At 50.0% G+C, this 12,937-nt stretch overlaps 1 protein-coding gene across 1 annotated transcript in view; it reads left to right on the forward strand.

The window, feature by feature from the left end:
• The first annotated feature begins 4,378 nt into the window (after nt 1-4,378).
• The window catches only part of CYB5A (cytochrome b5 type A), a 34,508-nt gene continuing 25,949 nt past the window's right edge, over nt 4,379-12,937 (forward strand). The window contains exon 1 of the mRNA XM_073678952.1: nt 4,379-4,602. Within this exon, the coding sequence (XP_073535053.1) occupies nt 4,480-4,602 (123 nt within the window). The 5' untranslated portion in view covers nt 4,379-4,479. The remainder of the gene's footprint in view (nt 4,603-12,937) is intronic.

Genomic DNA, 12,937 nt, shown 5'->3' on the forward strand with positions numbered 1-12,937 from the left:
CTGTGTCAAATCCAGATGAAAGGTCCAGGAAGAGGACCGAGTAGTATCGCTTGGATTTGGCAGTTAGTAGGTCGTTGGTGACTTTAGTCAGGACAGTTTCAATGGAGTGATGCGGTCAGAAGCCAGATTGTAAGCGGTCAAAGAGGGAGCAGGAGGAGAACTTGGAGGACAGTTCAGCATGGACATATTGTTCCAGTACTTTTGAGGCGTAGGAGAGAAGTGATATGGGGCGATAGCTAGACAGAGAGGATGGGTCAAGGGAGGGCTTTTTGAGGATGGGTGTGATCGAGGCATGTTTGAAGCATGATGGGAAGACACCAGTTGTTAGTGACAAGTTGAAAAGGTGGGTTAGGGTTGGGATGAAGATTGTGGTAAGGTTAGGGATGAGGTGGGACAGGAATGGGTCAACTTCGCAGGTGGTGAGGTGTGATTTGGAGAGTAAAGAGGAAAGTTGATCGTCCGTAATGTTGGAGAAGCTGGTTTTGGAGGAGGAGGGTTGAGTAGATATGAGGAGGGGCTGTGGGGACTTTAGGCAAAAGCTTTGTCTGATGGTGTCAATCTTCTTCTTGAAGAATGAGGCAAAGTCTTCGGCTGAGACGAGAGGGAGGAGGCACTGGTGGACGGAGGAGAGAATTGAAAGTGTTGAATAGCTGTTTAGGGTTGTGAGACAGGGAGGATATGAGAGATGAGAAGTAGGTTTGTTTTAGTGCAGTGAGTGTGGACTTGAAGGTAGTGAGGGACTGATTGAATGAGATGAAATACTCATTGGAGTGGGACCTTTTCCATCTCCGCTCAGCAACCCTGGAGGCCCGTGGCAGTTCATTAGTCAGGTTTGTGTGCCAGGGTTGACTATTGAGTGTGCGAGCTGTGGTATGTGTGAGGGGGCAACCGAATTGAGAGCTGCAGCTTTTGTGGTGTTATATAAAGCGGCAGCAGCATCTGCATTGTGTAATGAACTTATGCCTGTAAGAGGGAGAAGAGATTCAGAGTGAGTGTAGGTCAAGGTGTCTAAGATTTTGGCAAGGGTGTGCAAGTTTGTGGAGTGTGGACTGTGTACCTGGAGAGGAGAGGGAAGAGAATGTAAGTAGGTTGTGGTCAGCCAGAGGGAGAGGAGAGTTTGAGAGGTTAGATAGGGAACAGAGGCAGGTGAAGATGAGGTCCAGTGTGTGGCCATCTTTGTGAGTGGGGGGGCAGAAGCCCATTGAGCAAGGCCAAATGAGGAAGTCAGGGATAGAAGCTTAGAGACAGATGAGTGGGAAATGTCAATGGGGATGTTGAAGTCGCCTATGATGATAGTGGCGATGTCAGGGGAAAGGAAGTGAAGTAGCCAGGTGGTGAAGTGGTTGAAGAAAGTGGTGGCTGGCCCTGGGGGGGCGGTGAATGACGGCCAGTTGGAGGGGGGAGTAGATGAGCACAGAATGCACCTCAAAAGAGGGGAGAGCAATGGAGGGTCTCAGTGGGATTTGGGTGAAGAAGCAGTTATCTGACAGGAGAAAACCTACTCCTCCACCATGCTTTCCATTGGAGCGGGGAGTGTGGTGTTTCAGGTGTGATTTTTGTCCGGCCCATTTTTGAGGTCTTGTGTGAATTTATATCCAATTTGTCTTTTTTTCCCTCTGTTTTTTCGTGTTGTTCCAATACAAACAAAGAAAATAAACATGTGTATAACAAAACACGTGTAACTGAAATATTTTTCTGGGAGAAATACTTCATTTCTGGAACAATTTCAAGGGTGCCAACACTTTCAGCCATGACTGTATGATCACTTTTTATTACAATTTTTTGAGTGGTGCGATGAACACTAAAGTTAAATTACTCCCTGTGTATACATAAGGCAAGACCTGTCAATCGCCTGTAGTGGTGCTGATCTAATCTCATCTCCTTATATGCTCCCCAGACAGCTTTTCCCAGTGGTGCTGCAGGTAATTGACAGGTCTCTCCCTCCTGTGTTTACATCGGGATTCACCCTGCCTGGGCCCAGAACAAGACTTCCCTGCTGCCCCCGCTATCGGTTATTGTTTGCAGTGTTATAGGCTATGTGCCCACGATGCAGAAATGAAGCGGAAAATTTCCGCTTCATTTCTGCATGTCCTTGCCTGGAAAAACGCGTGTGGAATTTGACACGCGTTTTTCGCGCGTTTTACACATGCGGAATTGCCTTGCGTTTTCTAATGCATTGAGAAGGCAATTCCGCATGCGTAAACGCACAAATAATGGACATCCTGCAGAATTTTCCGCACATCAAAAACGCTGCGGAAAATTCAGCAGCATGGGCATTGAAATTGCGAATTTATATTGGGGACAATGGGAGAAGGATTACCAAGCTTTTTAAAAGCATTTACGCTGCAAAAATTCCACAGCAAAAACGCTTGAAAAACGCATCTTGGGCACGGACCCTTAATGTCATATCCACAACGCTGCAGGCAATAACTAAGCTCAGCAGCTGTGCCCAAGTTGACGGTGCAAGATGCTGAGCTGAGCTCACAGGTTGGCTGCAGCACTGTCGACAAGACACCACACTGGACCCAGGGAGGGTGAGTAAAGCTCGTTTTGTTTGTTTCTTTTAAACAAAGTGCAGCCAGGGAACAGAGGTTTTCTAAAACCAGAAAGCCCCTTTAAGCAAATTTCAAGCTTCATTTAGATGAATCAACACACAGCAAAGACGATGCTCAAACAGCGTTTTGTGGAGCGAATCCATGACAAAAACGCTCGAAAGTCTATTTGTTAAAATGTTCATCCACTTCGCTGTGGATATATTCAGTTTTACGATCATGGGTTTTTTTTTTTCAGGCTTTGAAAAACGCTTGCAAAAAAACCATTGTGCACATCACTTCTGTAAGGCGGAGCCCTCATGGAACCCACAGCAAATTTACACATAAAAACTGAAAAACTCCCCCCAAAAAGCAGAATCTCCTGAAGGAGGAACCCCATCCAGCACAGCCGGTGACGCCTGCTCCGATTATCCGCTGGCGACATTATGTATGTGACGTGCTGTGTGCGTTTTCTTCATGTAGGGGCGGGTGTACACAACTCGTTTTTGTTTTTGCCCACGATGCAGAAATGAAGCAGAAAATTTCTGCAGCATTTCTGCATATCCCTGGCAGAAAAAAACGCATGCAGATTGTGCATGCGTTTTTCCTGCAGAATACATGCGGATCCACATGCGGGTTCACATGCGTTTCCGCATGCAGATTGACAAGCACTTTCCAGGCGATAGCATCACTTGGAAAGTGCTTGACAACTAGGTCACACTGTATAAATCCATGCAAACAGCATGGATTTATACAGTGTGAACCGTAAAAATTAAAACAAATAAAGCTATACTCACCCCCGAGGTCCTGGCGTGGCTGCAGCGCTGCTTCCTGGCTTGTTCCCGGCTGCCGGCATATCGCGAGACAGAGCGGTGAAGGGCCTGCGGTCACATGACTGTGACGTCACCGCAGGTCCTTCAGCGCTGCTGGCATTCAGAGAGAAGACGCCGGACAGGTGAGTATAAACTTTATTTGTTATTTTATTCTTTTTTTACAGGTACAATGGTACCCAGGTCTGGATGAGAGTCTCCTCTCCTCCAGAACTGGGTACCATCCGCACATAGAGACGCATAGAAGCCGCTTGTACAAATGTACAGTCGCGGTTTCTATGCGTTTCAATGCAAGTCAATGGCGGGAGTTCCGCTGCGCTTCCGCAAAATTAAATGACATGCTGCGGATTTTTGTACGTAGCATAAACGCTGCGGAAAAATCCGCAGCATGTGCATAGAATATGCGGAATCCCCTTGGGGACCATGGGGTGCGGATTACCTAGCGTTTTACAAGCGTTTCCGCTGCGGAAATTCCGCAGCATAAACGCTTGAAAAACGCTACGTGGGCACACAGCCTAAGGCTGGAATTCCGCATGCGTTTTTCCGGGAGAGGACTTGCAGAAATGAAGCAGAATTTTCTGCTTCATAAATGCAACGTGGGCACATAGCCTTACAAAGTGAATAAAAATACTAAATGTTTGTATGTACAGGCCCGTGATATAACGTATAGCCAATAAACATGATTTTCCCTTCACACAGACATCGTGCGCCACAGCTATACCATCACAGGGCAGCCATTAGCTCCTGACTGACCCTTACACCGTCTCTGTAAGAATGAACTTCAGTCTGAACTCGGACGCCCCACACGGGAGGGAGGACACGCAGGTGGGTGAGGCGCTGACAGGAGACGCCGCTGCTGCCTAGTCACGCACACTCGGCTCTGCCTGCACTGAAACTTTCCCGCCCTAACGGCAACCAATTAGCAATTCACAATTATTCTTGCTATCCAATAGAAAGCGAGGACCTCCTCCTGTCCTGATTGGATGTTTCTTGACCTGCTTTGAACCAATGGGAGGGCGCCTCAGAGTAAGGGAGGGCAGTCTGTACCCGGTCCAGGAAGGAGCAGTGAGCAGTACTGACTGGGAGGCTGCGGTAGCTGCGTGCAGATCTCTGACATTATGGCCGACAAGAAGGACGTGAAGTACTACACCCTGGACGAGATCCAGAAACACAATAACAACAAGAGCACCTGGATCATCCTCCACCACAAGGTGTACGATGTCACCCGCTTCCTGGAGGAGGTGAGTGGGCCGCGGGCAGCCTGTATGTACAGGGTGGAGAGCAGCACGTCCTGTATGATCCGGGATATGGAGGCTCCTGTAGCTGTATCCCCGACTACAGAGGAGGCGGCTGATATCACAGGGCCATAGCCATGGCTGATAGGATGTAGGGGTGATCACATGGAAGCTGTCAGGGGGAGTGTTAGTGATGGCCTGCTAGAGGGCGAGCTGCTTGTGATCCACTACTGCGGGTGGGGGATGCTAGTGATCCCCTGGCTGGAGGGCAAAGGGGGTGCTAGTGATCCCCTGGCTGGAGGGCAAAGGGGGTGCTAGTGATCCCCTGGCTGGAGGGCAAAGGGGGGTGCTAGTGATCCCCTGGCTGGAGGGCAAAGGGGGGTGCTAGTGATCCCCTGGCTGGAGGGCAAAGGGGGGTGCTAGTGATCCCCTGGCTGGAGGGCAAAGGGGGGGTGCTAGTGATCCCCTGGCTGGAGGGCAAAGGGGGGGTGCTAGTGATCCCCTGGCTGGAGGGCAAAGGGGGGGTGCTAGTGATCCCCTGGCTGGAGGGCAAAGGGGGGGTGCTAGTGATCCCCTGGCTGGAGGGCAAAGGGGGGGTGCTAGTGATCCCCTGGCTGGAGGGCAAAGGGGGGGTGCTAGTGATCCCCTGGCTGGAGGGCAAAGGGGGGGTGCTAGTGATCCCCTGGCTGGAGGGCAAAGGGGGGGTGCTAGTGATCCCCTGGCTGGAGGGCAAAGGGGGGGTGCTAGTGATCCCCTGGCTGGAGGGCAAAGGGGGGGTGCTAGTGATCCCCTGGCTGGAGGGCAAAGGGGGGGTGCTAGTGATCCCCTGGCTGGAGGGCAAAGGGGGGGTGCTAGTGATCCCCTGGCTGGAGGGCAAAGGGGGGGTGCTAGTGATCCCCTGGCTGGAGGGCAAAGGGGGGGTGCTAGTGATCCCCTGGCTGGAGGGCAAAGGGGGGGTGCTAGTGATCCCCTGGCTGGAGGGCAAAGGGGGGGTGCTAGTGATCCCCTGGCTGGAGGGCAAAGGGGGGGTGCTAGTGATCCCCTGGCTGGAGGGCAAAGGGGGGGTGCTAGTGATCCCCTGGCTGGAGGGCAAAGGGGGGGTGCTAGTGATCCCCTGGCTGGAGGGCAAAGGGGGGGTGCTAGTGATCCCCTGGCTGGAGGGCAAAGGGGGGGTGCTAGTGATCCCCTGGCTGGAGGGCAAAGGGGGGGTGCTAGTGATCCCCTGGCTGGAGGGCAAAGGGGGGGTGCTAGTGATCCCCTGGCTGGAGGGCAAAGGGGGGGTGCTAGTGATCCCCTGGCTGGAGGGCAAAGGGGGGGTGCTAGTGATCCCCTGGCTGGAGGGCAAAGGGGGGGTGCTAGTGATCCCCTGGCTGGAGGGCAAAGGGGGGGTGCTAGTGATCCCCTGGCTGGAGGGCAAAGGGGGGGTGCTAGTGATCCCCTGGCTGGAGGGCAAAGGGGGGGTGCTAGTGATCCCCTGGCTGGAGGGCAAAGGGGGGGTGCTAGTGATCCCCTGGCTGGAGGGCAAAGGGGGGGTGCTAGTGATCCCCTGGCTGGAGGGCAAAGGGGGGGTGCTAGTGATCCCCTGGCTGGAGGGCAAAGGGGGGGTGCTAGTGATCCCCTGGCTGGAGGGCAAAGGGGGGGTGCTAGTGATCCCCTGGCTGGAGGGCAAAGGGGGGGTGCTAGTGATCCCCTGGCTGGAGGGCAAAGGGGGGGTGCTAGTGATCCCCTGGCTGGAGGGCAAAGGGGGGGTGCTAGTGATCCCCTGGCTGGAGGGCAAAGGGGGGGTGCTAGTGATCCCCTGGCTGGAGGGCAAAGGGGGGGTGCTAGTGATCCCCTGGCTGGAGGGCAAAGGGGGGGTGCTAGTGATCCCCTGGCTGGAGGGCAAAGGGGGGGTGCTAGTGATCCCCTGGCTGGAGGGCAAAGGGGGGGTGCTAGTGATCCCCTGGCTGGAGGGCAAAGGGGGGGTGCTAGTGATCCCCTGGCTGGAGGGCAAAGGGGGGGTGCTAGTGATCCCCTGGCTGGAGGGCAAAGGGGGGGTGCTAGTGATCCCCTGGCTGGAGGGCAAAGGGGGGGTGCTAGTGATCCCCTGGCTGGAGGGCAAAGGGGGGGTGCTAGTGATCCCCTGGCTGGAGGGCAAAGGGGGGGTGCTAGTGATCCCCTGGCTGGAGGGCAAAGGGGGGGTGCTAGTGATCCCCTGGCTGGAGGGCAAAGGGGGGGTGCTAGTGATCCCCTGGCTGGAGGGCAAAGGGGGGGTGCTAGTGATCCCCTGGCTGGAGGGCAAAGGGGGGTGCTGCTGGTGATTCAACCCCCCCTGCTGAACGAGAGAGGGGTGCACTGCTGGGGGATGCTAGTGATCCACTGGCTGGAGAGACGGGGTGCTGCTGGTGAGCCACTGCAGGGACATGAGGTATGTGGGGGTGTTAGTGATTGGCCTGCTGGAGGATGAGGAAGGTGCTGCGGGTGATGCACTGCTGAGGTGTGGGGGGTGCTAGTGATGGCCTGCTGGAGGGTGAGAGGGGTGCTGTTGATGATCCAATGCTGGGGGGTGATAGTGAACCCCTGGGTGGAGGAGGACTGGATGCTGATGGTGATTTACCCCCCCCCCCACCGTCCCATGGCGAAAGGGGATGCTGCTGGTGTTAACCCCCCTTCCGTTGTTGCTGGTCAGCCAATGTGGACAAAAATGTACCATTGCGTTGGTGAAGCAGTCATAGAGCAGTGATAGTCAGTTTAAGGCTATGTTCACACATCTTGGTATTTTCAGTTTTTTTTTATGCGTTTTTTATGCAAATTCTCAGCTACATTTAACAGAACCAGCAAAGTCCGAGATTCCAGAAATCTCATGCACACATCATGGGTCTTTTTTTTTTTTGTTCTGGATTTTGTGCGTTGCGTGTTTTTTTTTGTTTGTTTGTTTGTTTTTTTGCAAAATAGAACATGTCACTTCTTTCAGCATTTTTCCACCCACTGGAAGTAATGGGTGGTGAAAAAAATGCAGGTGTCAAGTTTTCAGTGTTTTTTTCAGTGTTTTTTTGTGCCTAAACCAGAATGAGGTTTTTTTTTTCCACTGAACTTTATGTACATGCATAACAGAGACAAAAGGACAGTGAAAAAAAAACGCACCAAGAAAACAGCAACAAAAATCCTGAACAACCTCCTGGCAAGCGATCAGGTTTTGCTGCAGAAAATCGACATTGAAAAAAACATAATGTGTGAACATAGCCTAATGGTTGTTCATCCAGCAGCTACTTCTAGCTAATATGGCCGCCTTTATGAACCTTCCTGTCAGCATTCAGAGGCTGAGTTGATCCTGCTTTCACACATTATTTACGTTTAGAGACCTGGCGAGGCCTGGGGTGATCATACGGTTAGTTACCCCAGCCATGTCCTTTAAATTCACACGCCCAGGGGTTTGTTGGTGGCCACCTGCCAGATTACACTGCATGGGAAATTATAGGTCCCGAGTGATCGCCTCATCTACATATGATTATTCTCCCTTTTGCAAGAGTAATAACAAGTTACCGAAGCTGGAAGGCTTTACTGTATCCATGTCTTAATGTTGTAGCTTTGGAGAGGCGTGGGTGTTTTTTTTTTTTTTTTTTTTTTTTTTTATTTTTTTTTTTTTAAACCTGTATATAAATATTATTCTTGTGTGACTCCACAAAGATTACATTATTACCATTAGCTACAGAACCCCATGGCTTTTATTGACATTGTATCATTTATGTCTGAGAATTTGTCATGTGCACTGTTAGGAGGGCGGTTGCAGACAACTTTATTAAAATGGAACGCAACCGACCCTGGGGTCCGCGATGCAGCCTGGAGGACTGCTGCCGAACGGGTGGAAAGTAAAGTAACCAACTTAAATGTTAAACCCTTCCGTGTTACTGCACACAGGAACGGGTATAGCGGTTCGCTCTATCTCCGTTAACTGCACGGGAGAAGAGTGACCGGGATAGCACCTACTTAACTGAAGAACCACTCTGTGTTAATGCACACGCAGCGGGTTTCAGCGGTTCACACAATCTCCAAGAACCGCAAGGAGACGTGCGACCGGGGGAAAAGCAGTAGCCCTGTCTTCGGTCCAGGCGCTACGCTGTAGGGATTGGCGCTAAGATGCGTGTGACTCACGCCGGCCAGTAAGTGCCCTCTGCCGGCCTGCTACCGGACACAGGAGTGTTTCTCCACGTGGTCCTGCAGGCTGCTCGGGGTGTAAGGCGACCCCCACTGACAGAGCCAGTGTGCAAGGCGAAGCTACCTGCCTACTTTCACTAGCCTGCCTCTATGGAGCTAACCTGCCAAGCAGAAACTACACGTGGAGCACAGACGTCCACACACCAGCATCATGCTCTATGATCTTAGCGCGCCTTTTAAAGACTAAGCCCTGCCCCACTGTCGCACCATTGGTGACGTCACCTGTGACCAATCAGGCGGTGCCAGGTCACCGGATCAGCTGGTTCCCGAACCACCAATCACGGTCTACCATGTCACGGGCATGCTCAGTGTGATGCATCTTGGACTTAGGCTGCCGGAGCCCTGACTCCCTCCGCAAACTATACTTCATAGTGCTAGGCACAAACACTCGAGATGCAACTTGCACATCTCGTGCATTGGGACCGACGGCGATGCTGTGCAGCATCAGCCCTGGCTGAACCAGAATGGAAGACCACAGAATCCGCTGATGACTCAGAACCCATTTCTGATCCAACAAGCGCCCGGCGCCTAACATGCACTATATATTGCCTTACACCTGCCAAAAGTCACTGTTAACTGTTCCGGCAGCATTTATCACATACATGTCTATATTTCTGTCGTACAGGTAGCGTACATGAAGGTGAGGTAAGATGGCAGGGAAAAAACGCAATATGGCAGTGCTACTTGAATAGCCCCAAATTGAGTAATTGACCAGATATTACACTAATGTGCCACCTGACTAGTATGTAGTATCCATAGAAATCTATGAATATGTGGAAGTTGCCTGACGAAGGACCAGGTCACTTCTATTAACCGCAGTATGTCTTTCAAAATGTGAATTGGTTAAAAGAAGCTCTAAAGACTGACCCTATGCGCAGCGAGTCATTTTTACTTTGTGCATATGTTCATCCTTTTTAGCGTTTCTTTACCGCTTATCCAGGTGAGTTATGGAGCGTACTCGCCTGAAAGACGTCTTGTGCACGTACCCCAAGATTACTAACTCTGTATTTGGAGAGGAGCTTTCTTGTCATTCCTGTTTTTCATCAGGACACAGATCTTGGTACAAATCAACCATTTCCTTCACCCCTAAAATGTATTTTCAATGAGCTATACAGTGTTGTAGAGAACTTGGACCCTATAACAACCACACTAGTACAGTGCCTAAGAAGATAGCTTTAAATTCATATGCAAATGAGGAGGCATCGGTGCACCCTTGACCTACCCGAGAGATTGCTGCACCATCCTGCCTCCTCTGTTTCCTTCTGATTGACAGCACTCTCATGCCAGAGTGATCACTGGTTGAATGCTGCCGGTGCATGTAGCCGCATGTGTTCTCCTCCGGACTCCCTTTTAAAGGGTTCAGTGACCAGTGTTCCTCAACTTTATAAACAATGAATCATCTACTCAAAGTTAAACTAAAGTGCCTCCAAATCTACCATTAAGACCATTTAACAACCTCTTTAACTTTCTTCTTGCAGTACATATGCCAGACATTGAGGACCTATGTTGAAGACCATTGTTCCTCAGCACCGTTTAGGCTGGGGCTACACAGTGACAAGTTGCACCACACTGAAATTGCAGCGACACATTGCAACATTGGATGCAATGTTTTTCTATTGTGCTGCGTTCTGCGACTTGCTGCTACAGAGTAGCAAATGTTTCCAAATGTGTCAGATTTTCTGTCACTGTTTGCAAGTTGCGCACAACACACTTGCCATAGACTTCAATGCAAGTTGTACACATGAGACTTGTGTGCAACTTATCTGCAGCTGGGCTGTCTTACAGCAAAATTGCAACTCAAAAATTGCACCACAGTAAGTCACGGACAAGTTCCACTTGTTTTTGTCATGCGATTTGTCAGATAGTTGTTCTCATGTGATACATGTCTTCGTGTAGCCTCAGCCTTATTGTATACAGTACAGCATGCGTTTCCCTTGGGTATTAGTACCACAACCAGGACCCTACAGCAAAGTGTGAAGATGACCTCACTTGGCAATATAAAATCTGTTATTTCATGATTAGACAGATGTCTTGTACCGTTTCCCTAAAGCCCTTTCTTTTTTTTTTTTTTTTTTTTGTCACTGTAGTTATTCATACCAAGGTTTATTAGAGGGAAGCAAACTAGTCCCCCAGAATAACCAGTCCTAAAATAAATTGGTTAAATAGGTTTGCCTATTTTCTTAGCCTATTTCTTTGTCCAGCTTCAAAACTCAGTGCCACCCGATGGCCAGAAAACCTTTTAGGCTGTGTTCACTTCATGTTAACACCTATGTCTGCCATATTGTATGGGACATCCTTGTGCATGCGTTTCTGAAGTAAAGGGACATGAATAGTCTAATCTGTAGTTTTCACCTTCTTCTATATCTCACCTGCACTCATATACACACGTGTGTGTGTGTGTTTCGTATATTCATCCACCATAATCTGACTTTATCATGATGCCTTCAGTACATGGCTGTATATCTTCTGATTAGATAATAAAGCTCCTTTGTACTTTGTGCATCAAAGTTTCTATGGTCAAGCAGGTTTTTTTTTTCCCTCCTGAAAGGGCACACAAGTTCTGGTTAATCATGGAAAAAAAATTCTTTTCTATTGTGATTTTGATCGGGGTTCAGAGTACTTCCCCTGAGTTCATCAGAGTATAATTTCAAAGTTTAATCTGTTGTGGCCATGACTTTCCAGTTCACTGTGAGTAAACATTGCATTCTGTACAAAGGTGATCTTGGCTCGCTCATCGTGGTTGCAGTCATAGGCGAGGCCGGGTTCTCCCTGCCAGATTATAGCTAGATGGGAATACAGTTTACATGCTCCTGTTTTATAACACCAGAAGCTTGCTGTGTGACAAGGTTCTTATGGTGGAACAATCAAATGGAAATGTGGGGGGCTCATAGCTAAGACGATCTTGTAATCTTATTCCCCACCATGCCGTAGGAGCCAGGGCTGTGGAGTCGGTAAGCCAAACCTCCGACTCCTCGATTTCCACGACTCCGACTCCTCGATTTCCACGACTCAGACTATCTCATACATAGCTCTTGTTTGTGATAAATTTACTGTAGCACAGATTCATCTCAGCTAAAAGTCTAGACCCTTAGATCAGGAATAGGACAGACATTTATAGGACATTTCATAACTTTCCCAAATTCTTATGAAAAAATATTCCCCACAAACTGCATTGAACTACTGTATCCAATTTATTATACACTGCTCAAAAAAATAAAGGGAACACTCAACACATTCTAGATCTGAATGAATGAAATATTCTCATTGAATACTTTGTTCTGTACAAAGTTGAATGTGCTGACAACAAAATCACACAAAAATCATCAATGGAAATCAAATTTATTAACCAATGGAGGCCTGGTTTTGGAGTCTCCCCACCCCCCCCTAAAATTAAAGTGGAAAAACCCACTACAGGCTTATCCAACTTTGATGTAAGGGCCCCGTCACACTAAGCGATGCAGCAGCGATCCCGACAACGATACGACCTGTCAGGGATCGTTGCTGCATCGCTAATACATCGCTGGTGAGCTGTCAAACAGGCGGGCTCACCAGCGATCAGGGGAGCAGCGATATCGTGGAAAGAATCGTTCCACGATGTCCTGCTCCCGTTACCAGCCTGCTGCAAGCAGGAGCAGGCTGGTAACTATGGTAAACATCGGGTTACTAAGTGCGCGTGTGCCCCTAGTAACCCGCTGCTTACCATGGATACCACTCTGCTACGGTGCGCGGGAGCCTCCGTGCACCGTAGCAGAGTGGTATCCATGGTAAACAGCGGGTTACTAAGTGCGCGCGTGCCCCTAGTAACCCGATGTTTACCATAGTTACCAGCCAGATCGTTGGTCCCGCTGGTCACACACAGCGATGTGTGCTGGCCAGCGGGAGGCCAACGACCAAAAAATGGTCCAGGACACTTTGCAACGATCAGCGACCTCACAGCAGGGGCCTGATCGTTGCAAAGTGTCACACACAGCGACATCGCTGGTGAGGTCGCTGGTGAGTCACCAAAACCGTGACTCAGCAGCGATATCGCTATGTGAGACGGGGGCTTTATGTCCTTAAAACAAGTCAAAATGAGGTTCAGTATTGTGTGTGTGTGTGTGTGTGTGGCCTCCACGTGACCTGTATGACCTCCCTACAATGCCCGGGC

The sequence above is a fragment of the Phyllobates terribilis genome, unplaced genomic scaffold (genome assembly GCF_046119375.1).
Source record: "Phyllobates terribilis strain yellow unplaced genomic scaffold, ASM4611937v1 Scaffold_4__5_contigs__length_816908805, whole genome shotgun sequence".
NCBI classification, from domain to species: domain Eukaryota; kingdom Metazoa; phylum Chordata; class Amphibia; order Anura; family Dendrobatidae; genus Phyllobates; species Phyllobates terribilis.